At 53.0% G+C, this 22514-nt stretch overlaps 7 protein-coding genes across 7 annotated transcripts; 2 read left to right on the top strand and 5 right to left on the bottom strand.

The window, feature by feature from the left end:
• Positions 1-507: 507 nt before the first annotated feature.
• On the top strand, positions 508-1363 carry J4E93_006057 (uncharacterized protein; the record flags this gene model as incomplete). Its single annotated transcript, XM_049343975.1, has 2 exons — positions 508-515; positions 817-1363. The coding sequence occupies 2 exons, from the start codon at positions 508-510 to the stop codon at positions 1361-1363; spliced, it is 555 nt and encodes a 184-aa protein (XP_049199208.1).
• Positions 1364-1488: 125 nt separating this feature from the next.
• On the bottom strand, positions 1489-1937 carry J4E93_006056 (uncharacterized protein; the record flags this gene model as incomplete). The annotated part of the gene is made up of 2 exons (XM_049343974.1): positions 1489-1906; positions 1933-1937. 2 exons carry the CDS (start codon positions 1935-1937, stop codon positions 1489-1491), a joined length of 423 nt encoding a protein of 140 aa, XP_049199207.1.
• A 381-nt stretch (positions 1938-2318) lies between these two features.
• On the bottom strand, positions 2319-4071 carry J4E93_006055 (uncharacterized protein; the record flags this gene model as incomplete). Its single annotated transcript, XM_049343973.1, has 2 exons — positions 2319-3757; positions 4068-4071. The coding sequence occupies 2 exons, from the start codon at positions 4069-4071 to the stop codon at positions 2319-2321; spliced, it is 1443 nt and encodes a 480-aa protein (XP_049199206.1).
• Positions 4072-6200: 2129 nt separating this feature from the next.
• Positions 6201-6965, top strand: RRG9 (Required for respiratory growth protein 9 mitochondrial; the record flags this gene model as incomplete). The annotated part of the gene is made up of 1 exon (XM_049343972.1): positions 6201-6965. The coding sequence occupies one exon, from the start codon at positions 6201-6203 to the stop codon at positions 6963-6965; it is 765 nt and encodes a 254-aa protein (XP_049199205.1).
• Positions 6966-8374: 1409 nt separating this feature from the next.
• On the bottom strand, positions 8375-9512 carry J4E93_006053 (uncharacterized protein; the record flags this gene model as incomplete). Its single annotated transcript, XM_049343971.1, has 2 exons — positions 8375-9088; positions 9150-9512. The coding sequence occupies 2 exons, from the start codon at positions 9510-9512 to the stop codon at positions 8375-8377; spliced, it is 1077 nt and encodes a 358-aa protein (XP_049199204.1).
• A 1223-nt stretch (positions 9513-10735) lies between these two features.
• Positions 10736-13707, bottom strand: J4E93_006052 (uncharacterized protein; the record flags this gene model as incomplete). The annotated part of the gene is made up of 3 exons (XM_049343970.1): positions 10736-13344; positions 13390-13463; positions 13511-13707. 3 exons carry the CDS (start codon positions 13705-13707, stop codon positions 10736-10738), a joined length of 2880 nt encoding a protein of 959 aa, XP_049199203.1.
• A 5966-nt stretch (positions 13708-19673) lies between these two features.
• On the bottom strand, positions 19674-20825 carry J4E93_006051 (uncharacterized protein; the record flags this gene model as incomplete). The annotated part of the gene is made up of 3 exons (XM_049343969.1): positions 19674-20487; positions 20697-20729; positions 20779-20825. Coding segments are annotated over 3 exons (894 nt in total), but the record flags the coding sequence as incomplete, so codon positions are not given.
• Positions 20826-22514: the final 1689 nt, after the last annotated feature.

Raw genomic sequence — 22514 nt, 5'->3', positions numbered from 1 at the left:
CCGCAAATCGATGTGACATGCCCACTAACCCGCGCACCTCCACGCACCTGGTTCCCTAACATGACGGGCCAGGGTCATGAATAACGTTCTCTGTTATCTGCACAGCAGCACATTACTATTTCAAGCGCCGGCCAGGATCGACACTATTCTGCCCTCTTTGCAAACAGCCTTCTAGTCTTGGTCAGTCGCACTTCAGCCCCAGCTCGACGATTGACATCATCGTGCCCCGCCACACCTCGACCGACCGGATGGACCAGATTCCGGGCATTCTATACGCCGATGAGGACTTTACCACATGGCTGATACTCGGCGCCAGCAGAGGCATAGGGCTAGAGTTCGTGAGACAGCTGTTAACTAAGAATGAGCGCATCATCGCTACTGTACGGGAGCCTTGGGCCGGCCATGCCAGCGGTCTGTGGGGACAAGCGGGGAGCGATCATGGCCGGTGCCAAATGTACACATGCGACATATTGTCAGAGCAAAGCATAGAGGTGTGTGCTGTTGACGATGGCGTTGTCATCCCAGAGGGAAACTAACTGGCGATCCGCAGAAATTCGTTGCGCAACTGGCCATGATACCGAACCTGAAGATAGACTACGTCGTACTAAACGCAGGAGTGCTAAGATACCCAAACGTAAGTCCGACATTGTCCACAGCATGCAAGGGAGCCGCACTAACCGAAGTAGAGGGCCACTGAGCTGTGAGTCTTCCTTTACCGTTGCCGTTACGCCTTGCTGGTTATGGCTAAAGCGTGCATTTCCAATAAACGACAATCAATCTGAAGTGGCTGAAGTACTGGAAATTGACATTTTCTAGGTCTTTCGACGAGTTCGCCTTCCATTTGCACACCAACACCATTGGGCCCATCATCACAGCGCAGAAGTTGCTGAAAACAAACATACCAATCGGCACCATCGTCTTCATGTCCAGCGATTCGGGCTCGCAAGGTAATTTCCGGGAGATGGAGGACGGGTTCGCTGCATATGCTGCGTCAAAAGCTGCACTCAACATGGCAGTAAGGCACATGGCCGCCGAGCTGAAGAGAAAAGACGATGATACCATCATCTTGTGCATGCACCCGGGAGAAGTCGCAACAGACATGGCGAACGTTCAGCTACCGTGGGAAGTCCAGGGCATAATCACACCAGAAGAGTCAGTGATGAAGATGATCGAAGTGATCAAGAGCAAAGGCATACAGCACAGTGGCACTTTCTGGACTTACGAGAACAAGGTCAGTGCCTCACACCCCACCCGCGAATCAATTACTGACATTGACCTAGCCGTACATCTGGTGACAACTGAAGATATTCGTAACGTTTACGACTCTCATATCCTTGCATGCTCTTCGCAAAATCTCCGCTAGGCAGTACCTATACCCACATACTAGAATGTATATGCATTGTTGTTTCATGACCTTTGCTACCGCTCCCTTTCCATGAATCTTCCATGCTCGTCGCCGTGGTCCAATTTCATCCACCACAACCTCTATCAAGCAATCTCGCCGACCATCCGACGAACTTCATCTGTGTCCCAATCCAGCCTCTCAGCACCAGTAGGTAAGCTATAGTCGACCAGAATCCGCACCGGCCTGATCGGTTTCGCTTTGTCCTTCTCCATCCTGCGACTCTTCTGCGCGCGCCGTGCCGCCTCCATGACATGTTGTATCTTCCTATCGGACTCTCCGACCACATACTTGCTGGCCATATACGCCTGCGACTCTGACGCTGAGAGGCCGATCACACCACTCTGTGTCATGACACTGTCTTCGCGTTTCTGTCGCTTCCGTTGATGCAAGTTTTTGTCTTCGTCACGCTCACTCTCAATGATGACAAGAGTCGGGGACGAAGACTTGGTGGTTGGGGAAGACGGGGTCTTGTTGTTGGACGCGGCACTGGCGTTCAGATACCTCCAGAACGAAGGGCAGCCGCATACACCATCTTGTTCTGGATTTCGGGGACACTTGCGTTTTGCCATTTTCGTGTTGGCTTGTGTTAGGTTGTGCCAAGTGTGAGCACACACGGAAGTTGTGTGGTTATTGCGATCGAAGTTGGCAAGGACAGAAGATAGAGGCGAGGACGCGAACTTATATTTGATGGGGCTATGGCAAGTGGGGTTTGGCTGTGCATGTACAACGACGGTGACTTTACGCAACAACGTAAGGGTGAGCGAATCTCTTACTGCAGTAAAGGCGAATGATGGGGTGACACAGGGTGGAAGTGACCGGTACCTTCACCTGGGTATATTCGTCGAACCTCGAGTCTAATAACAGAGCCCTTAACCCATCATATCAATATCATACAAACCCTCTACAAGATCATCTACCACAGTCTCCCAACGACGCGCACCGCAATTTTAACCGCAACCAATGTCCCCACCGCCAAAACCCCCACTCCAATCCCCAACGCCTTCAAATTCCTCATCTCATTGCTCAACGCCACTTTCTTTCTCTCCCCGATATTCCCCAAATGCGTCAACGTATCATACTGCGGCACGTACTTGAAGTCAAACGATGTTTCCGTCCCCGCCAGCCCCCACTTCGCCTTCACTATCAGCGTCCAGAAGATCTCTTTCGCGCGGTCGATCCTCCTGCGATCTGCATTGGGAAACAGGCGGTATGTGTAGCAGTAAAAGATGAAGAAGAGACATTGGCCTGCCATGAGGGACCAGTAGTATGCGGAAACGCGTTTTAAACCGAGGCGGTCGCAGAGCGCGTTGCCATTTAGCCAGCGGGCGCTGGCGGTTAGCATGTCGGCCGATGAGAAGGTCGGGGGCTCTTCTTTGAGTGCATAAATGATGTTGTTGGCCATTGTTTTAGACATTTCGGAGGGGTCGACTTCGTGGTAGAGGAGCGATTCCATGATCGCTTTGGCTTTCGTTGGGGTGGATAGCCACTCGTCGGGTGTGCCCATTAAGTAGCCGATGTAGCGCCATAAGGCTAGGTAGTCGTCGATTTCTTGTTTGCGGAGGAAGATGCCTTGGCGGGGGAAGCTGAGATAGATCAGAGTTGATGAGAAAGTTCCGATTGTGGCTATTTGGTCCAGGTCATTGATTGGTATTCCCCATTCTTCCACGTTGAAGTAGCTTGGGCGTTCGTTTGCGAGTTTTATAATGCGCTGCCGGACCGCGGCATGTAGGAAGCGGACGCGTATCGATGAGGCGAAACCTTCTCCACCTGGTTTAAGTCCATCCAGTGTTCGTGTGCATTGGAGGATGTGCTGTGTAGTTTCAAAGAGTCTGCCTCTTGCTACCTTTGTGCTGAAGCCTCCAGTTCTCGCTAATGTCTCCACCACCCGCGCAGCGCCCATGCCACCTAAGAGTGACTGAAAAGTGAGACCTGTCAAAGCGGGTCCTCCATAGCGATAGAACACATCCTGTCCTCTGGCGATCTGGTCCCAATCCACCCAATCCGGCACCGTATGCACTTCGCGCCACAGTTCCGCAAGCTTAGGATCAGAGTCGTGATTTTCTTCCAGTAAAGCGTATAGATCCCTCTTGGGTACCGGCAATGGCTCTTTTTTCTCTTCTTCGGTGCCCGGAACTGATGATAGCGCGGCGCGGTTGCTATCGTTCCTTGGCAGAGCACCCTTGTGCGGTGGCGAGATGGCGTTCAAACGATCAAGACATTCCTCTGCTAGTACATCGTACGAAAACTTCATAGGCTTCATTTGCTCCGGTGTAAGATGTTCAGGCGTCCATTCGAATCGATATCCCCAGCAGCTGATAGCGGTTAGTGTGCGCCATCGATTGTCTTCCGCTTCTGGACGTACTCTTTAGTGTTGGCTGTTCGCCTCTGGAACAGATTTGGCATAGCCATAATTGAGTGAATGATAGAGAAACACAGGTGGACGATGTCGACACTGTCAAACACTCAGATATTCGACAAGAGATAATTATTACACGATGTACGGCGAAGATGGTCCGTCATATGATACCGAGGCCTTAGCGCGCATGGGTATGAGGGGATCCACTTCCATTTTTGCCGCGATCGCCCCGCGATCGATCTTGCGAGGAAACTGCGACGGAAGCGTTCGCTGTCGAGATAGCGTGAAGAGGCAGGAGGCACTGACGCATGTTCGTTGATGTCACCACTCCGTCGCGTACTAGTGCGGCACAAAATCCCAAAGTCTGGAGAGCGAGCCAATTTCGACGTAGCGTTGCACCTAGTGCTGGGTCAACCCGAACGGATCCTGAATGCCGACGAAAACTACAAGTACATCATGTGTGGTTTCCTTTCACTCTCCCTCCGAAATGCTCCTCAGAATGTGAATAGCGGGAGCCTTTCAACGACCCAGTACGTGTAATACAGTGCCGCGACTTGCTTTGACGGCGTCCCCATCCTACTCTTGCTCACAATGGCCATACCGAAATCACCGAACCAGAAGAGCCCGCAGCTGAGCAGGACCGCCGCAACACCAAATGCCGCACAATTCTTGAACTTGTACATAATGCATATCAAGATGCCGAGCAAGGTTTTCAATCCAGTCAAGCCAATCCACACAAGTAGAACAATAAAGATGGCAGAACCGAGAAGGCTTCCGACATCGCCATCGTCTTCTTCGACTGTGGAGTGGGTGTCAGTCTGCCTTGCACACGGATGAAATCAGCGCAACTTACAGGGAAACTCGTAAAAGGCATATATGGAGAAGCACGACACCACTACGAGAGGGATCCCCCAAAAGGATGTCGAATTACTCCAACCAGGATGTCCAACGCACATGCGATGTATATGGATGATATCTATTAGAGCATGGAGGACGATTTGCATTCCCGCAAGTATGAGCAGGGGACGGGAGCCCTTTGTGCGAGCCATCGTAACGCCAGAAAGGATGATCGAGATGAGCGATGAGATTGTGACCACCGCGATATTCCAGCGTTCTTTTTCCAAAGCCATCCATGGGAGCAAAGGTCTTCTGCCGAAGAAGTGACAGAGGATTACGTAGAAGGTCAAGCCATGGGAGACCGCGCCGAGGACACCGTAGGGTATGCCGTAAACTTCGATGTGCTCTCTGAGGTTCTTCGCGTTTGTGGTAACGAGGTCGCGGGGCTTGGGGCTCGATATACGAAGGTCGGTCGGGAATGCGTCTGCTGCGAATGTGAGATAGCCCCCGATTAGTGCCATGGTGAAGAGTTGGCGAAGTCGTATGGTCATCTTGGAAACTGTTGATTGCTTGCTGTGGGGAAAGAATGAGAGTTCAGGGCAGGGTGATTTAGAAGTCACAGCCAGAAAACAGGAGGAAGCAAGCACATGTTTGAGCTGCTGTTGGGCTTTCTTTGATGTGTCGTATGAGATGGTCGCCGAATTGCCATCCCTCAATAGAACGACTTCCACCGAAGGCGCACCGCGACCTGCGCAGCGTTCTACATCTGGGCATGAAGTTGAGGATGTTGTAGCACACCGTTTACATTAGCGAAAGCCTTCCGTTGCTTGGGAGTAATTTCCGACCAATGGAAAAAGCCATTCGAGTCAGCCGCAGTTTGCAGCCTTGTGACAGCTACCGTCACTTGTTCAGCAGCCGCTCGGTATGTCTGCGGAGACTTTTTCAATATCGTGTGTACATGGGGTGAAGCTGAAAAAGGTTCGAATTGACGAGAGCTGGTCGCAGGAAGCGAGGTGTTGTCTTGGCTTTGGGGGCTGAAGCAGTACCACGATGAGGCTGTTGTTCGGTTTTTGGGAAGCAGAAAAGGCCAGAGTTTACTGGAAGAAGGAGGATTCAGATAGATGACAGCAAGAACAGAATATGATAAAAACGGTATAGCTTTATGGATGAGAGGAATGAAAGACAGGCTCAAGCTGTTCGGATAATGCACCAGGCAAGGAAACCGAAGATACGAAGAGAGGAGATCATCGAGATTGTTGCATACGCTCTTAGAGACACTGCTATTGATGCCGAGTAGTAATGGTCGTATCGCTGTCCGACTTCCCAAAGATATCGGCTACGAGCCTTGAGGGCGTTGTCATGCGATAAGAGGAGGCTCCTGCTCTCTGAGTAGCGGATCTTTGTTTCAAGAAAAGACATGGAATGCCTTGATTCGGGTTAGTCGTCTTGACGCATTGAGATGTTCCGTTTACAAGTCTATGACTGTGTTATCGGTATTAGAGTGCATGTTAGTCGCCCGCCTGTGGCAAGAGGTGAAGGTCCGTGCGATAGCCTCAGGAACTTCGAAAGGAAAGCACTATCGATACTGAAACACCAACAACCATGAGTTGCCACAATTGCGCCAGAACGACGCTGACCCTGTTCATCCGCTCCTTCGTAAACACCGAGCAAGTCCTCGCTGCTCGACGACCGCTACTCCGTCCGCAACGACCGCGGTTCTCGACCGATGCGCGCCGACTGCGCAAAGTAGGGCCTGTAATACCCACCGCGGAACCACAAACAGCGGAACCGAAACAAGCCGAGATAGAAGATGCTCTCACGGGAGAGTTCGAGCGAGAACGAAGGCGCGAGCGCCCAGCGTGGGCTGTACAAAAGGAAGCGCTGAAAGAGAAGCTGGGAGGCGAGGCATGGAGCCCGCGCAAGAAGTTGTCGCCCGACACCATGGAAGGCATACGGCATTTGCACAGCACACAACCCGATAAGTTCACCACACCGGTCCTCGCGCAACACTTCAAAGTCTCGCCCGAAGCCATTCGCCGCATACTGAAGAGCAAGTGGCAACCCTCCGACGCAGAATACGAGGCCAGGATGGAGAGGTGGAACAAGCGCGGAGAGAGGATATGGTCGAACCTGGTGGAGATGGGTGTCAAGCCTCCCAAGAAGTGGAGAGATATGGGTGTTGGTCGAGCAGAGAATGGGGAGGCGCCCAGGTGGAAGTCAAGAGATCGGAATCAGGTGGACGTCAGGGACAGCGTCCACGACGACTTCAAGGACTATGTTCCGGACGAGGAGCTCATACCGACTGTTGGCAAGTCTGGTAGGTCAAAACCGACGACCAGCCGCGTGCCGCTATTCGAGAGGCTTTGAATGGCGGAACTCCCCATATACGGTATCGAAGCGGAAGACTGTACACCATACAGGAAACAATGATTGAAATGTACATCATGACTTTGCGAGGCAATTCTGTTCGAGTGTTTGGATACTTGCGTTCGCACGTCCAGTTGGCTATCTAGCCGCATACTACAGGCCTGGCTCACCGAGATAGCCGCTCTCAGGCATCACGATCGTATTCTGAGCATGCTTATGATGTAGCTCTGAGCCATCGTATACACCGCAGCGTGGGCATAAGTAGTCCATATCAATAATAAAGGTATTGCTGACCTACAGCTATACGTTCTCTGTGATAGCTTTTACCAGACTATTCGCTTGGCTCACAAACGGTCAGCCGTCATCAGCGGATTTGGTTCAAAGCACACCGGTAGAGCAACCGCATAGTGCACGTACCACATCGACCAGGTTATGGGATATGGACGCGGGAGATGACATGGCCGGAGTCGTGTCTTGGCGGATTGAGGCGGAGTAACCGTCGCCGCTTGCATGACTTTGAACAGGTGTGGTTAGAAGACTTACATTCCACCAAATCAGCGAGCCCGAGGCGGGCTGGGCACCCATCAATGTGGACCTCTGCTGCAGATCTCAACGCCTGCAGGGAACAACATGTAATGACAAGCGTAAAGCCACCACATTGCGCACAGGACATCTCTTCAACGACCATAAGAGCTCTTGAGGTCCGCTTCTGTCAATCATGCGCAAGACAATCTTGGAAGTATCGCGACACTCCTACCCCACGCAAGCAGTCATGTCTCAAGCGTACAAATACATACCCTTTCTCCTCTGTGTAGTAACCGGCACGTCTGCTTTACCCACAGTGCATAGAGCGGAAGCCGATACTATGAGACAATGGTCCAACGAAGCCATCTTTACCTTGCTTGGTGTTTGCGTAGCCGTGGTCGGCATCCTGGTTGGCCTTCTCTCTTCACCTAAGTTGCGGCAGTGGCTGTGCAAGCCATTTAGATGTAAGCAACCCTACCTACCCCTGCTTCAGCTTGTGGAGAGCTTCATGGCTGACATACACGTGCCTCACAAAGACTTCTCCAAGAGGAGACGGATGGAACGATTACAAACACGCGTAGACGCCAGACGACAGTTCCAAGAACAATACAATGAATACCTCAGATTCAACGACTTTCTTGAGATGCGAGGAGAGGCTTCGGGGGTTAGTCGACCTTGATGACAGCAGAAGGCGAGCTACTTGGTGCGTTGGAAGTTTAGAGTGACGGAAAGCAGGACTGTTTCTTTTTTTTTTAACTTCACATTATTCTCATCCTGTCTCACACAATGTATCCTTCTTATACCCACTCGCGTATTTTGAACACTATCTTTATCAACAATATTATTCGTCTTGACTAAACTACTACGACATCCACCACACTCATCTACTCCGTCATGTCCAGCACAACCCGACCCTGCAGCTTGCCCGCATGCATCTCATTGAAGACATCAGTAAGCTTATCCATCTTCTCCGTCCTGAAATGGGTCTTAACAATACCCCTCGCAGCAAACTCCATCGTCTCAATGGCCTCCTTCCGCGATCCCACAGCCGATCCCACAATTTGCAGCGCTTTGGCGACCATAACTCCAGGGTTTGCGCTCTTGATGGGTACAACGTCGCCCTCGGGAATACCAACACACACCACGCGACCGCCGAAACGAAGTAGGTCAACTGATTGAGCGTAGGCCATGTTGTTCGCTGTGCATACAACAACGGAGTGAGCACCGAGACCGTTTGTAAGTGCCTGAACAGCTTCGACCATGTTCTCTGTGCCGTCTACGGGGATGAAGTGTTCAGCGCCGCTTTCCATGACAATGTCCTTCTTGGAAGAGTGGTCGATGCCGATGACGCGGTGGCCAATTCCCCTGGCACTGAACTGCACGGCCAAATGACCTAGTCCACCTCCAGCACCTGATATCACGACCCAAGCACCTGACTCAGCGTTTGTCTTGCGGAGCGCAGAGTAGACTGTTACGCCAGCGCATAGGAGCGGTGCAGCGGCTGCGGAATCGAGGTCGTTGGGGATGGGCGTGACGTAGTTTGCGGGAGAGAGGACGTATTGTTGGAAAGTTCCTGGTGTGTAGTATCCTGATACTTTCTATATACTCGTGTTAGTGATCGCAGTCTAAGACTCGGTCATAGTCATAGGTAAAACTCACTCCTGAGAAACACGAAGCGTCCATGCCCGCTCTGCAAGCCTCACATGCCTCACAAATTCCCGCCATCCACTTGATACCCACACGATCCCCCATCTTGACCGCTGAGTTCTCTGTTCCTGGTCCCATCTTTACGATCTTTCCTACACCCTCGTGACCGCCTACTTGGCCTGCCTGTGTGGGGAAAGGTAATGTTTTCCAGGAGTTCATCATAACGCCTAGATCGGAATGGCAAACACCAGAGTGCGTTAAGTTGATCAAGACTTCGCCGGCGCCTGGCTCTGGCATGTCGAGGTCGACAATTTTGGTGGAAATTGAGCCGGGCGCATCGTAGATGGCGGCTTTGTATTTAGAGGGGAGGGACATGTTGGGTGGTTGATGTAGTGTACTGCTCGATGTAGAGACGATTCGGACGAGACGCTTCGGGGAGGGGAGGAGGAGCAGTAAGAAGGAGTAGATTGAAGTCGAATTGAGGCAGAATGAGAGACACCTCAATACATATACCCTTCCCCGCACCACCCAAGCTCCATAACGCGTCGAGCTACCCACACTGACTCTCCCCTAGCTAACAACCGTATCTCTACCCCACACCAGCCCCGTCCAACACAAAAGATACGTACCGGTTTGCATACCTACCTAGAAACAGTGCAGCTCCCTCGCCCACAATCTACCTCATCCATCTACCGGACCAATGACACTCTTGTCACATTCGGACCGCCATCCATGCCCAGCTGTGTTCCACGATAAACACACGCGTCAGCACAAGGTATCCACAGACCCAAGGCAACATACCCAAACAACCGAAGCCGAGGCAAACAGCCAAAACGCGTGACCACATATAGCTGAAGTTTACCCCGCACCCGCGATTGGGGGGAAAGCTGTAAGTGGAATGGGAACGAGGGACCGAACTAGACTACGTCAGGCGGGATGCATGTGAGCGCGGATGTGGGGTTGAGCCAAGACGTCCGAAGTTCCGTTGCTGCACGTATGAGTAAGCTACGAGTATCAGATGTGGATTTAGTCGGAAATTGGGATGTAGCAAGGCGTGCAGTTGATCTACAATCTTTTTCTTTGGTGATACAGTCGGTGGTTTGGATTTTGCGTTCCTGTGTGTATGGAGTCTGGGACGGTGGGGTAGAGCTTGTGGTGATGCGACTGTGGCAGCTTCAGCCACTGAACTTTATTGTGGAAGGCGCGTCACTGTGGCAAGCACGTGGGGTGAACGAAGTCTGTCAATTAGAGACATGTTTGAATATGTATATGAAGATAATGGTTGTGAAGGGGTTGAGATAGATCTAATAGACAGCTATGATACACTGTCTGCGCCCCATCCAAAGCACCCATTAAAAGTTTAGCAGCGTATACACATGCTGCGTAGCACCTCCCTTTCCTTCTACTGGAAAAGCGTATCGAAAAGTGGTATAGTACAGAATCATTCGCGCATGTAAGCGTTAAGGGCGTTAGAAAGGGAAAACTCCCAAAGAACAGAACACCTTGGGGACCACTAGATGATCAGGATATACCACGAAATTCCCAATGATGCTTCTCCGTTCCATGCTAGAAATATGTTGTGCGCCGTATGTGAAAATTTATGCACCCTGATTAGTTATGAAATGGCTGGCGAGAAGCTCGTCAGCACTGGGACGCTTCTCGTGATCGATGAGGAAGGTCTGCGCCAAGAAGGTTCGGGCATCGTCGCCAGCATTGTCGGGAATGGTAGGGCTGGCATCGCCGCTACCACCGATCTTGAAGATGGCTTGCAGTTGAGTGCAGTTGGGATGCGGGTGGCTTCCGGTAAACATCTCCACAACCAGGCAGCCGAGTGACCAGATATCGGCTTTGCGGGTGTAGGCTGTCTGTCGAACAACTTCTGGTGCCATCCAGAAGACTGAGCCTTGGAGGGAGACACGCTGAGCCCCCTTCTTACTGCCGCCCAAGGTAGAGGCTTCAATTCGCTTGGAGATACCGAAATCGGAAATCTTGACTGAACCCTTGTTGTCAACGAGGATGTTTGCACCCTTGATGTCGCGGTGGATGATGTCTCGCGAGTGAAGGTACGAAAGACCGGTCAGAATCTGGCGTACGAAGTTCTGGATGAGGGATTCGCCGAGGGGGCCGTAGTTTACCAGCATGGTTGCCACGGAACCACCTGGGACGTACTCGAGGAAAATGTTGAGATGGCTTTCATCGGAGTTGGAGCCGAGGTACTGCACGATGTTCTTGTGCTTGAGTTCTCGCAGCAGGCCGATCTCATGTTTCAGGGCTTCGACCATGTTCGTCTTCCTACTGTCCATCTGGGAGGCGCCAGCCACGGAGGGAAGCTCGACCTGCTTGACAGCCATGAGCTCACCGGTGACGGCATGTAGGGCAAGGTAAACGCTGCCGAAAGAACCTTGTCCGATAAGAGCTCCCTTCATGTACTTGACGTTGTCCCAGGAGTCCTGTTCTAGGTACTCCGCCAGTTCGTCGTCTGACTCCTCGCCATCCTCGGCAATGGCTTCGGACAGTCGCTTGTTGAGCGAATCGCCGTTTTCTGTGTTGCTGCTACTGCTACCCGTAAGGCTGCTACCGCCATCGTCGAAGTAGGATTGTAGAGTAGTGTTGCCCTCTGGGTCGGTGATGGCAAGGGTATCTGATTCACCACCAAATGACACATACGACTTTCGGTTGGGTTCGAGAGGTGACTCCTCGTCGAGAGGTTCCAGAACAGAAGATGCCATAGAGTCACGGTACCCAGATTGGTTGGGCAGACCAAGCCGCATGACCGAAAGTGGGCGAAGTGGGCGGGCTTGAGCACCCCCTTGGAGCCAAGTGTCGGCGATGGATGGTAGTGGCGGTGCATCCTTCAAGCTGGAAGCAACGCTGAAGTTGGATGCCATCGATAGACGCGAGGCCGCGCGGCTGAGGCGATGAGAACGACGTATTGACATGCGGACGGTCTTGTCAATCTCATCTTTTCCAACGTCAGGGAAGTAGGAGGTCAGGTCAGATGTAATGAGTTCGCTGGGAGGTCGAGCACCGTAGAACTGCTTGAGTTTCCGGGCACGAGCTTGGAAGACCGGTGACCTGTTTGGATCAGAGGGCCCTTCCAGATTCTGGGCTGTTGAGTTGATGTGGCGTTCTCGTTCTCTCGCGGATGTTGGCGACAGAGGGTAGCTGACAGCAGCAAGTGACTCGCCCGTGAGCTTCTCAATCTTGATCTGGCTGCGGTTGCTTGACGGTACGTAGACGGTGGAACTCTGCTGGAAGTTCTGTTGCGCGTAGATGCCAGCGGCGGCCTTCAGTTGGTCCTCATCGGGCTCACCAGCGTGGACCTTGCGAAGTATTAACCGACCTCTTTCATGCCTGTTCGCGTCTTTGACGAGTCTAAAGAGCTCGATGTCACTCAAGCGTTCAGATAGTGATGGGTCCGGCTCTGGGCTGTTGAGGATGTAGAAGCAGTAGTTCTTGACATGGGCGGTGTTGAGATGGCCCTTGGTCAGGGTCTTCAGCATGACCTCCTCGGCAGTCTTGCAGCCTTCGATGTTCACGACTGAGGTGCGTCCGCCGTCGTAGATGACACGCACCAGAGCCTTGTCGTGTGGCAAGATGGCGCTGTTGGTAGCACTGTCCACGCTAGGACTCGCACGAACGTGGTGGGCGAAGCGGGCTGTCTGTGGTGTTTCGGTGGGTGTAGTGCGTTGGTTGCGCGAGAACTGGGAAGCGATGTTGACGGAGCTGCTGGAGGCGCTGAGAGGATGCGCGCCGTAGGTCTTGTTGCCAAGCTCCTTGGGGCTGTTCATTCCTCCCTGCCGTTGTGACCGAAGGTTCCGCGTTTCTTGGTCGACGAGAGGAGAGGCGGGACGCGAGGGAGGTTTGGCACCGTATGCGAAGCTGCTCAAATCGGAGTTCATGATCTGTCTCGACATGCGCTTCTCGGTTCGCGAGCTGACGGGGTTCGAGCTGGAAACGGGAGGATTCGATCGTGCAGAGTAGAGCGGGCGGGGAGAGCCAGAGGATGGCGGAGTGTATGCGGCGTTGTCGAGCGTGGCTAGCGATTGCCTATTTGATGTGCGTCTTGAGGCTTTCTTGTACTCCTTGTTGCGCAGCTGCTTTGCTTGCGAACCGATGCGGACACGGTCGCCGACCTTCTTGATGCCCATGTCCTTGAGATGGGTCTGGTCCATCTCCATGAGGTTCTCGCCGTTGATGTGGTTGTCTGGGGATGTTAGTAGTCGTTGGTGTGGCAGGTGTAGTGACATACGCTTGAAGAGGTCGACATACTGGGCGCAGTTGATACGCTTCAACCAGTCGCCAACTTTGTCCTCGTCCCAATGTCTGTCCATGTTAATGATTGTCATGGAGTTAACAGCTGATAAGCCTACCTGATGGCGTCGGGAGCGTCGTATATCTCCGAGAACTCTGACTCGGTGGGAGAAGCAAACATGGTCTGCTCGGCTCGTGAATTTGAGGCATGGCTGCGGTAGCCGGAGAGGCCGCCGTTGTATTGGGCGGACGACTGCGAGGCACTCCCACTCATGGAGGGCGCGGGATACGGAGACTTTGCGGCGAGCATGGCCATGTGAGCGGATGTTCGAGGGAAGTCGTGTACGATGGACTAATTAGGAGGATAGATCGGTGTCGGGCGGTCGGTCTGTTCACTCTATCTCATATATGCATTATGGTTGCTACGCGTGACAGGATAGAAGGAGGTCGTAGATAGAGGGCGTAAACAGAGGGCGCTGCGGAATGCAGTTTGCGTGTAGGATGCGTGTTGGATGCGGGTCTCCGGCGTCGTGGAGTTGGTGTGGGTTGCGGGCGGACGGCCTTGTCTTTGTGGAATGGGGGTTTCGGCCTTCTTTATTGCGGCGTACACGGGCGCCCGGGATGCTGGCTCGGAGGAGGTCGACGAGGGCAGGAAACAAGACGCGGGCTCGAAACAGAGGATGATCCCGTCGTCTGCTGAGGGCCAGCGCGAGCGCGGAGACACCTTTTGCCATGGCTCCAAGCCTGAAACGCTAGCGGGTTTGGGGTCACGGCACTCCGCCAATCGCACGCGCCCCAACTCGGCGCTGCCACTGACGGCGCGCCCACACGGCATTGTCTTTATCAGCGCGCGCAGCGACACACGACAGTCACTCAAGTAACGTCCCGCGCCCTCATCAAAGACGCGTGTTGAGCTTCATGCACCCGTTGCTTCGCATGTATCTACAGATCGTCGAGTGTTGAGCCAGCGGGCGCTTGTATGCATGGGGCTCCGGCGCCGTTAGCGACTAGCCCGCATCTGCCTCACCGCAGACCGACTTAATATAATCTTGGCCGCCTCGCAAAGATGTTCAGGGACTGCCTCGCCAGCTGGAAATAGTTGCAGGCCCTGTATCCATCCCGGTACCTGTCACTTGTCATCTATCTGCCATTCTGCTCGACCTCGTGTTTCTGTTTGCTGACGCTGCCTGGCGCGTTACAGACCGCTGCAACGCGTCAACATGCAAGATGAAGATAACTGGCGCCTACGCATGCTGTGCTGCTTCACTGCTTTGCGCCTGTCTGCGCCTGTTCTCACGCACACTGTCTCACTTCAGCCGCCTCACTGCTCGTCACTCGCGCCCCACCGGCACCGTATCCACGGGAACATGAACATATCACCCACTACGGTACACAGTCGAAAGCATCAAGAATTTATTATTCATGCTAGTCTAGAATACACATGTATATCATTGCAGATATCTTAACTTGCTTTGTTTGTAGTACACATGTTCGGCTCCTCTTGTATGAGCCCGTAACCGCCCCGATGCGCATAAGCCGACCGTCTGATAAGGCGTCCTCATGCCACCGGCTCGGCACCCCTTTTGGCGGTTTCTCATAAGGTAGACGGGGATGAATGGGTTGAATGTCATGCCGTGACCTGAGCGCAGTGGCCAGCAGCTGGCAGCGCCGTGTGGTTGAAACAAGAGGCATGCAAACGAGCGGAACATGGCCGTCACTGACAGCTGTCGCTACCGCGCTCAACGTGCGCTAGAAGTGACGACTACTAAACCAAACAAACATAATTACCGCCAGTCCGCGCTCATCGTGCCCCCAATTCTGTGCCCCCAATCCTCTGCTCCTGAAGATCCTCTGCCTGTCCTGAAGATCCTGCCCGTCTGCCCCTCGGCTGGGGTCGACTGCAAATAGACGTGATGACGTCCTGCTATTCCCAGGCCTGCGTATGACGCAGCAGTCGCCCTGCACCCAGCCTGCGGTGCGGCACGTCGATGGCACTGCACGTAGAACATGGCCTTCCGCAGCCAGTCAAACCCCCCTTCAAGACACGCTTGTCCGACCTGCTGCTTGTTGCCCTCTTCACACTCCCTCTGCCCAGGGTATCGCTGCCTTAGAAAACGAAAAGCCCGCAATCCACCGGGCTGAGCCGTGTTTGTCACCACAGCCTTTCTGCCAACATCTTCCTTCTTCCGTGCCCACATCTCCATTTTGCTAGTTCTCTCCAGCAACCTGTCACTTTCGCGCGTGCATGGGATTTCTGCAATAGCAGCAGCACCTATTCGCTGCGCTCCACAAACGGTCGCCTACTCGACAACTCCCACCTCGCAACGTCATACTGCAGGGGCTCCCGAGCGCCTGCCATTGGGCTCCAGCATGGCCTACCGCGACCAACCCGACCCTCACCACGCTTCCTACGTATCGCCCTTTGACAAACAATACTACGACCGTGGGAGAAGCCCCGACTATGCCACGAGACCCAAGTCTCGCACTGGCACCAATGCCTCCGACTCTCAGCCTCGTGACTCCAGTCCTGCCTGGGACCGCCGCAGTTTCGACAGTGGCTCGCAGCCCATCCAGCAGCCACTGAAGACTGCCATCGGACATGCCTTTGACAAATCTGATGCTGCGCGGGTTGTCGACCCAGACCTCATTGCTCAGATTACAGAGCAAGTGAAGAGGTCCGTCTTGGACGAGATCAAATCAAGCGGCATGGCTGGTGCTACACAAGCACAGAACATACCCGTCTCCCCGCAGCAATGGGTCCCGCCCTCACCAGTGTCGACATCCAACTCGATTCCGCCTCGAGACGTGTACACCCCGCCATCCCCAAAGCGCACCGACTTTCCAAGCCAGCAGTCTCCCGAGCGCGACCCCTTATATCGCGACCCACTACTGGATGGCAATAGCGACCTGCCTACCCCGCGCCCTGAGCGAAGCGCACCAGTCGAGCGAGAACGGCCATCTGCGCGGCCAGGCCCTGCGCCCAGGATGATGACCGAAGACTATACCCCGATCGAGAAGATGTGGCAGCGACTGTTCGAGCCAGACGGCCAGCCTCTGCCTCGTCTTGGCCAGCTCTTGCGTGGACTGGCTCTGCACTTGGTGCGTATCCATGATGACAGAGAGATCATGCGCTAACCGCAATATAGATTGAAGACTACGAACCCAAGCACAGCCTAGTCATCTCCCCCGCCAAAATGCTCAAGTTCTATGAGGAAGTCAAGCTCAAAGATGAAATCTATCCATGGCAAAGTAGGCACTCCCAAGTCCGATCTCTCATTCACATGCTAACATATACAGCCATCTTTGGAGACCTCTCGTATTCCGCTCTTTCCAAAGTATACCGCGACATGCGATGCCAGCACCATCTCATCCAAGAGCATCCCGCAGAAGCGCCTTACATCCCTGCGCTTACTCCCGAAGGCTTTCAGGAATGGATGACGACTATGATCCAGGCATATCCCGACACCGAATACGAACGATTAGTAAAGGCCATCTTGGACATGCCGATCAGCAACGCAGACGATCGGAAGGAACGGTTCCCGAAAGAACTTCCTCGTAGGATGTTCCCGACCATCGAGAACCTACATGCGCAGCAAAGATGCGCCGCAGCCTTGTCCGCTGAGGGTGTTGGGCCGCTTCGTAGGGCACCTACCTTCCCACCACCGCCGCCCAAGGCTCAAGGCCCTCCTCCAGGGCCCAGTCTTGAACGCGAACGCAGTCCATATTCCTCGAGGCCCGAAGTGAGGCCAATGGACTTTGAAGATGAGCCCATGTCTACGTCCGTGCCTATCGAGCGGGAGCGCAAGCCTTACTCAGCAGCTCCTGGTGGCGGGAAATCCTATACCGAAGACATGAGCTCCAGCAACTACTCTGATACTTCCGCGAACGAGAAGCGTCGGCGCGCGCAATCGAATGCCGGTCAGGGACCGTGGGGAGCTCCTCCTATGGACGCTCACTATCACCAGCAGCCACCTCCCCCTCGTGGCCCGAACGCCCGGCCGCGAAGCCCAAGCTTCTCCAACTTCGGCACTCAGTCTGATCCCACGGTGCGCGACATTCCCAGCAACTACTACGCCTCCAACATGCACAATACCGCAGATGATCCCCATCGCCGCCGGGAGTCCGACAAGAGGCACACCCGCCAACGAAGTGGTACCAATGGCATGGGCGCCCCTTTCGACTCTCAGACCCGATCTGTATACGATGATGATGATTACCCGAGATCGAGGTGGAACTAGGAAAGATGAGAAAACATACTGCGACTACACCGGTCGCTACTAGTCAGTCATGTCGCTAGATGACGGGCTCACATTGCGCCCACCAAATTTATGACTTTACGATATATACCCCGAGTTTACCGGTCGCTGCAGCTATTTCCTTTCTGCTTTCGGTGTGTATCTGGTTTAGTAAGAACATGTGTTGTTTTTGGACCTGTAGTGGTTTCGTTACATACCCTGATTTTATCACGATCTCCTTGTCTAGTTATCTGATCGAAAAGGACGGTCGTTGTACCATACTCCGTGGGTTTCTTGGAGAGACCCCGAAACTTGTTCTTGCTGTTATTTTTGTGCGATGTAACGCCACCAAGTCTATAAAACATGAAAGGCATTGCCATGTTTGAATGGTTATGAAATCGAATGTCATGTGAAAGATATGGCTCTCAACGTATATCAGCCGTCTTCCCCATTTCCTTTTCAGCTCCTACATCAAGACTCCATGGATAAACATGATTTCTCGGCACCACTTCATTTCGCCCTTATCAGTCACCCATCACTTAACCTCCTCGTCCTTCTCAACGCGGCCCTCCTTCTTATTCTTTGCCAGTTTCCCAACCCACCGACAAATCCCCACACCCATCTTCACCGCCTTGGCCCGATGTGTCTTTGCCAGCCTGGCTTCTTCTTCCTTGTCCAGATCAGACATGGACTTCAGCTGCTCCTGCGACAATATATCTGTGAAGTCCTCGGCTGGTTGTTTTAAGGTTGAAGGCCGCGACATGGTTTGAGGCGGAGAGAAGCTGGGTTGGTTTGAGTGAGCGGAGTGAGATGAGCGGGTTGAATGGGTGCTGTGCTTATAAGATGACGGGTATCGTGGTATCGGGCCGCGGTGTGGTGTCGCGCCGAATTGGATGTGAGATTGTGATTGTGATGTGCGTGCGGCCGTTGGAGGCGATGGCATGTTGTTGGTGGTGGTATTTGACGACATGTTTTGTGCTTGGAATGTGTGCTTTGTTGCGATGGCTAGTTGAACAGTTTCTTCTTTTGGGTTGATTGTCGTTTTGTAGCAAACAATGTAAAGTAGAGAATGAGGACAAGGAAAATTCATTTCAGATGGAGGTTGACACACTACTTGATATTAGATGTGTGAAAGTGACTATGCTGCGCATGTACACTGCTGACTTTGTTGTGAAAGTAAAAGGCTTTTGTGACTGGTTGCTTGGTTTGGTGGGTGGAATTGCGCATGAGTCAATGCGATTGAGCCATGGTACCAAGACACTGTTTGGGGCGAAGGAAGTTTTCGGAAAAACTCCGCTTTATTTGATGATACTGATGATTTTGGGGTGGCAACTACTTGACATTGATGGGTGCCCAAGCATGGAAGACAACGCAACTCCTCTGACTACAACGCTCCAGCTTTAGGGTTTCCACATATGCGAACATCACCCAGGCTGAATAGAGCTTGCAATCCCTCCCGCAAATCCATGAAATCATTAAAGCAGAGGTATTCGTTATGTTCCTCTTACAACCGCCGTCTCGCATCTGTATGCTGTCGTAATCTTCCCATCCTTTTAGTCTTGGAGAAGACTGTGAAAGATGTAATGTCAGATGCTGATGCAACGCAGCTTGGATATGTGATTTACATTTGAATGGTTTGCAAATCTACTACCGCAGGCGTAGACCACGTGAATCTCACGACCCGCTCGCCCGCGCCTGTCTTGCAGCAGCCTTTGCGGCTCGTGCCCAGCGTCTCATTGACTTAGGATTGTTGTCTCCTTCGTCGTCGTCCAAAGTCAGGGGAAAGGTATGTGAGTGCCCGCGGACCCCACAGCTTGGACATATCCTCGCTTTATCCTCCTTGCAGGATTCGCAGTAACATTCGGGACAAGGTCCTTCATAGAGACCGTGTTTCCAGCTTATGTTTGTTGTGGAGGTTGGGATTGGCGCGTTGAACAGATCGTGAAGTGAGGAGGCTGACGGTGGATCGTCGTCGAGCGCGCGTTGTGGCTGTTTGGACTAGGGCAAGTCAGCACATGTAAGATGGGAAAATGTGAGGATGATGTACCTGCACCACGCCTCGTCTATGCACTTCAAGATACTCCGTCCAGTCCTCTCCAGCTCCTGTGCTGAGCGTCTCATACCGTACTTTCACATTGGCGCCACGATCTCTTGCATGGCGGTATACTAGTTCCACCATCTCGTACAGATTGCGCTTAACACTGGGTTGGTGCGGGATCCATTCGGGAGCAAAGACGCAAAGTTCCAGCATTATAGTATGATCCGCATATTTGAGCGTCTCCAAGCCTTCTAGGCGACCGAGATACATCCCATACGTGGATGCTTCGTCCAGTATTTCATGTTTTGAATCGGCTGCTGTTGGAGTCGTCACCACACCCGGTGCGAAGTACTTGGCTTCGTCTTTGAAAGCATCGGTACGAAGGTATACACGTAGATGGCGGACGAGATGACGGAAGTATACCCCCGGCCGGATCTCGGTATCTAGTAGGTCTCTAACGCACAACGCGTCATTTGAACCGCGGAAGTAGAATGGCATTTTTCGCAGCGCTAGGTTTTGAACTTCAGTACTGGTTTCTGTACCCATCACAGTGACAGAGAAGTAGAAGTCCTGTACGAATGGGTTGAGGGTGCCACGCGTGACTATCGCATGGTCGCTCGCTTCAGCGCCGCCAGGTTGTATCTCTCCGTTCGTAAACGGTTTACCGGCAGCTTCCGTTCTCTGGATGATAATTGGCTTGCCGGTGTCGAAGACATGCTCGTAGATACTCTCACGGAGCTCCAATGGCAGCGAGGCGTGGATCTCGCTCAGCAGAGGTGCGAGAAGCTGACCGGAGCATTGTTCAAGGTCGGCTTTGATTTGACTTGGCCATGTTAGCGACCGCTTTTACCATCGCAGACACACCAGACTCACTCCGTGATGGCGCTTTCCCGATTTCGCAGAATGTCGAGCTGTTCCGATCTGCCGACGCGGGTTGCTCTCTGTTCCGATCTGGCGATGTGAATGACTTTGATTTCATCGGCGATCCTGAGAGGTTAGTGGTAAGACTTTGAGACAGACTAAGGTGCATACTGCTCTTGAGTCTGCTTGAGCAATCTGCTCTTCCTGGATCTAGTCAGTAGTGTGTCTAGAAATTGCAATACGGTTGATATACTTCAGGATCGTGCGCTGCCATTGCTCGGTGCACAGGTTGGCGTCCATATCTCGCTAAACGTCAATCTCCCGCCGTTGAATCTACAGCGATCGCTAGCTTCAGTAGCGCTGAGTCGCGGGAGAAGAAATGAAGCTTCGAAACTTTCTCGACATCACGATGATACTAGACCGTATACATGTTGTATCTACCTCATTGCTAGCGCAGAGTACAAAGGATGGCATTCAGCTCTATGCGCAACGTTACACAGCATGTAGCGTGTTATCTTCCTCCAATCGACTATGTTGACTACCCGGAATTCGGGAGCGGGATGACAAGACTCTCTATGCCAACCTTTGGGTGTTGGCAGCGTCGACACGTTCTCATACTATCGAAGCCAGCAAGGTGACCTCCAAGCAACGGATCGCTACGACGTATAAGCGGTTGCATTGATGCCCTCTTATCTCCTCATGCGTTGCAAGGCCGCGATGATAGAAGATCTGAGAAAGGCTCCGATGAAATGAGCCGAAGCCACCGTCACGGGTGTGACCGGCAATCAAACGATACGCAACAGGGTCGCAGTCACGGACCCTCGATCATGTGCGGACTAAAAGTTGATCGGAGCACTAGATGGGCGATGTCGAAGTCCGTGTGGGCCGTAGTGTGTATCACCGCGCCATACGCCCACTCCTATTCGTATGCGCACGCCTTACACGAAGGGTCTGGAGGGGCCAGGTTTCTCCAGAAGTCTCTGATCATTCCGCTTCGGTTGAAGATGTTCTGTGTAGCCAACAGCCTCACCCCAGTAAGGCCAGCACAGCTCCTTGCAGTGCGACGTCAGCGACGTCATGGTCACAGCTAGAGCGAACCTTGGATCACCGCTAGTCCAAGGACCAGGCAGATGCAAATGATCAGTGATGTTGGGGTCGAGAAGCTGAAACGAGATGGAACTCGATGCACGGTGCCGTGGGGTTTAGACATAGATGAGGTGTGCCTCAGTAAGGCGCAGTGCTTGGAGTAGTTCGAGGCGGACGTCGTGTCCGGCACAATGGCCCCAAATTAGTGCGGCACAAGGGCTGAGCAAGCAGTCGCGCCGCAAATAGCACGGCCCCAGCGCCAAAACACAACAACCTTGGATGTCTCTGATTGCTCCCCATTGCTCTGCCTCACTACAATGCATCCTTGTGATAACGTTTATTGCGCAATGAGGAGCCGTGTATGTCCCGGGGGCGTGCGTCATTGGGTTTCCGCCCGCCTGCCTACCCATGCTATCCTGTCCGCCCACTCGGAGTTGGCCTCCATCTCATCTCACTCAGCTCAGCTTTCGCCGGGCGCTGCATGCATCTTCTGTGCGGAACGCCACGGCCGGGCTATTCATGGAGCTTGCTGGTGTCTAGCAGCGCCTTAGGTTATGTTTATCTTGGCTTCGGACGATATACAGTCCCTGCCCTGCACCATGCCCAAGTCGCGGCTCCGATGGGAGATCCCTTATCCAACTACTCATCCTCAGCGACTCCAGACAGCTACTCGTATATTTTCTGCAGCCTAATACGTCATTAATCGACCTGCTCAAGACCGACTGCCCATGTTGACACGTTGCTCTGAATGATCAGCCTCACCTGGCGCATTGAAGAGAAGGATGTCAGCGTTACTTAAGCTAAAACCGAAAAAGTCAGCTACCACCTTACGCGCAGTTCCAGAGAATACTAAAGACGATGCGGCTCTCCCCTTTCACAATCACAACACAGAGACCCAGGGTC

This window comes from Alternaria ventricosa (genome assembly GCF_023758065.1).
Source record: "Alternaria ventricosa strain BMP 2768 chromosome Unknown scaffold_9, whole genome shotgun sequence".
NCBI classification, from domain to species: domain Eukaryota; kingdom Fungi; phylum Ascomycota; class Dothideomycetes; order Pleosporales; family Pleosporaceae; genus Alternaria; species Alternaria ventricosa.
This window is presented reverse-complemented; position numbering and strand designations above follow the sequence as displayed.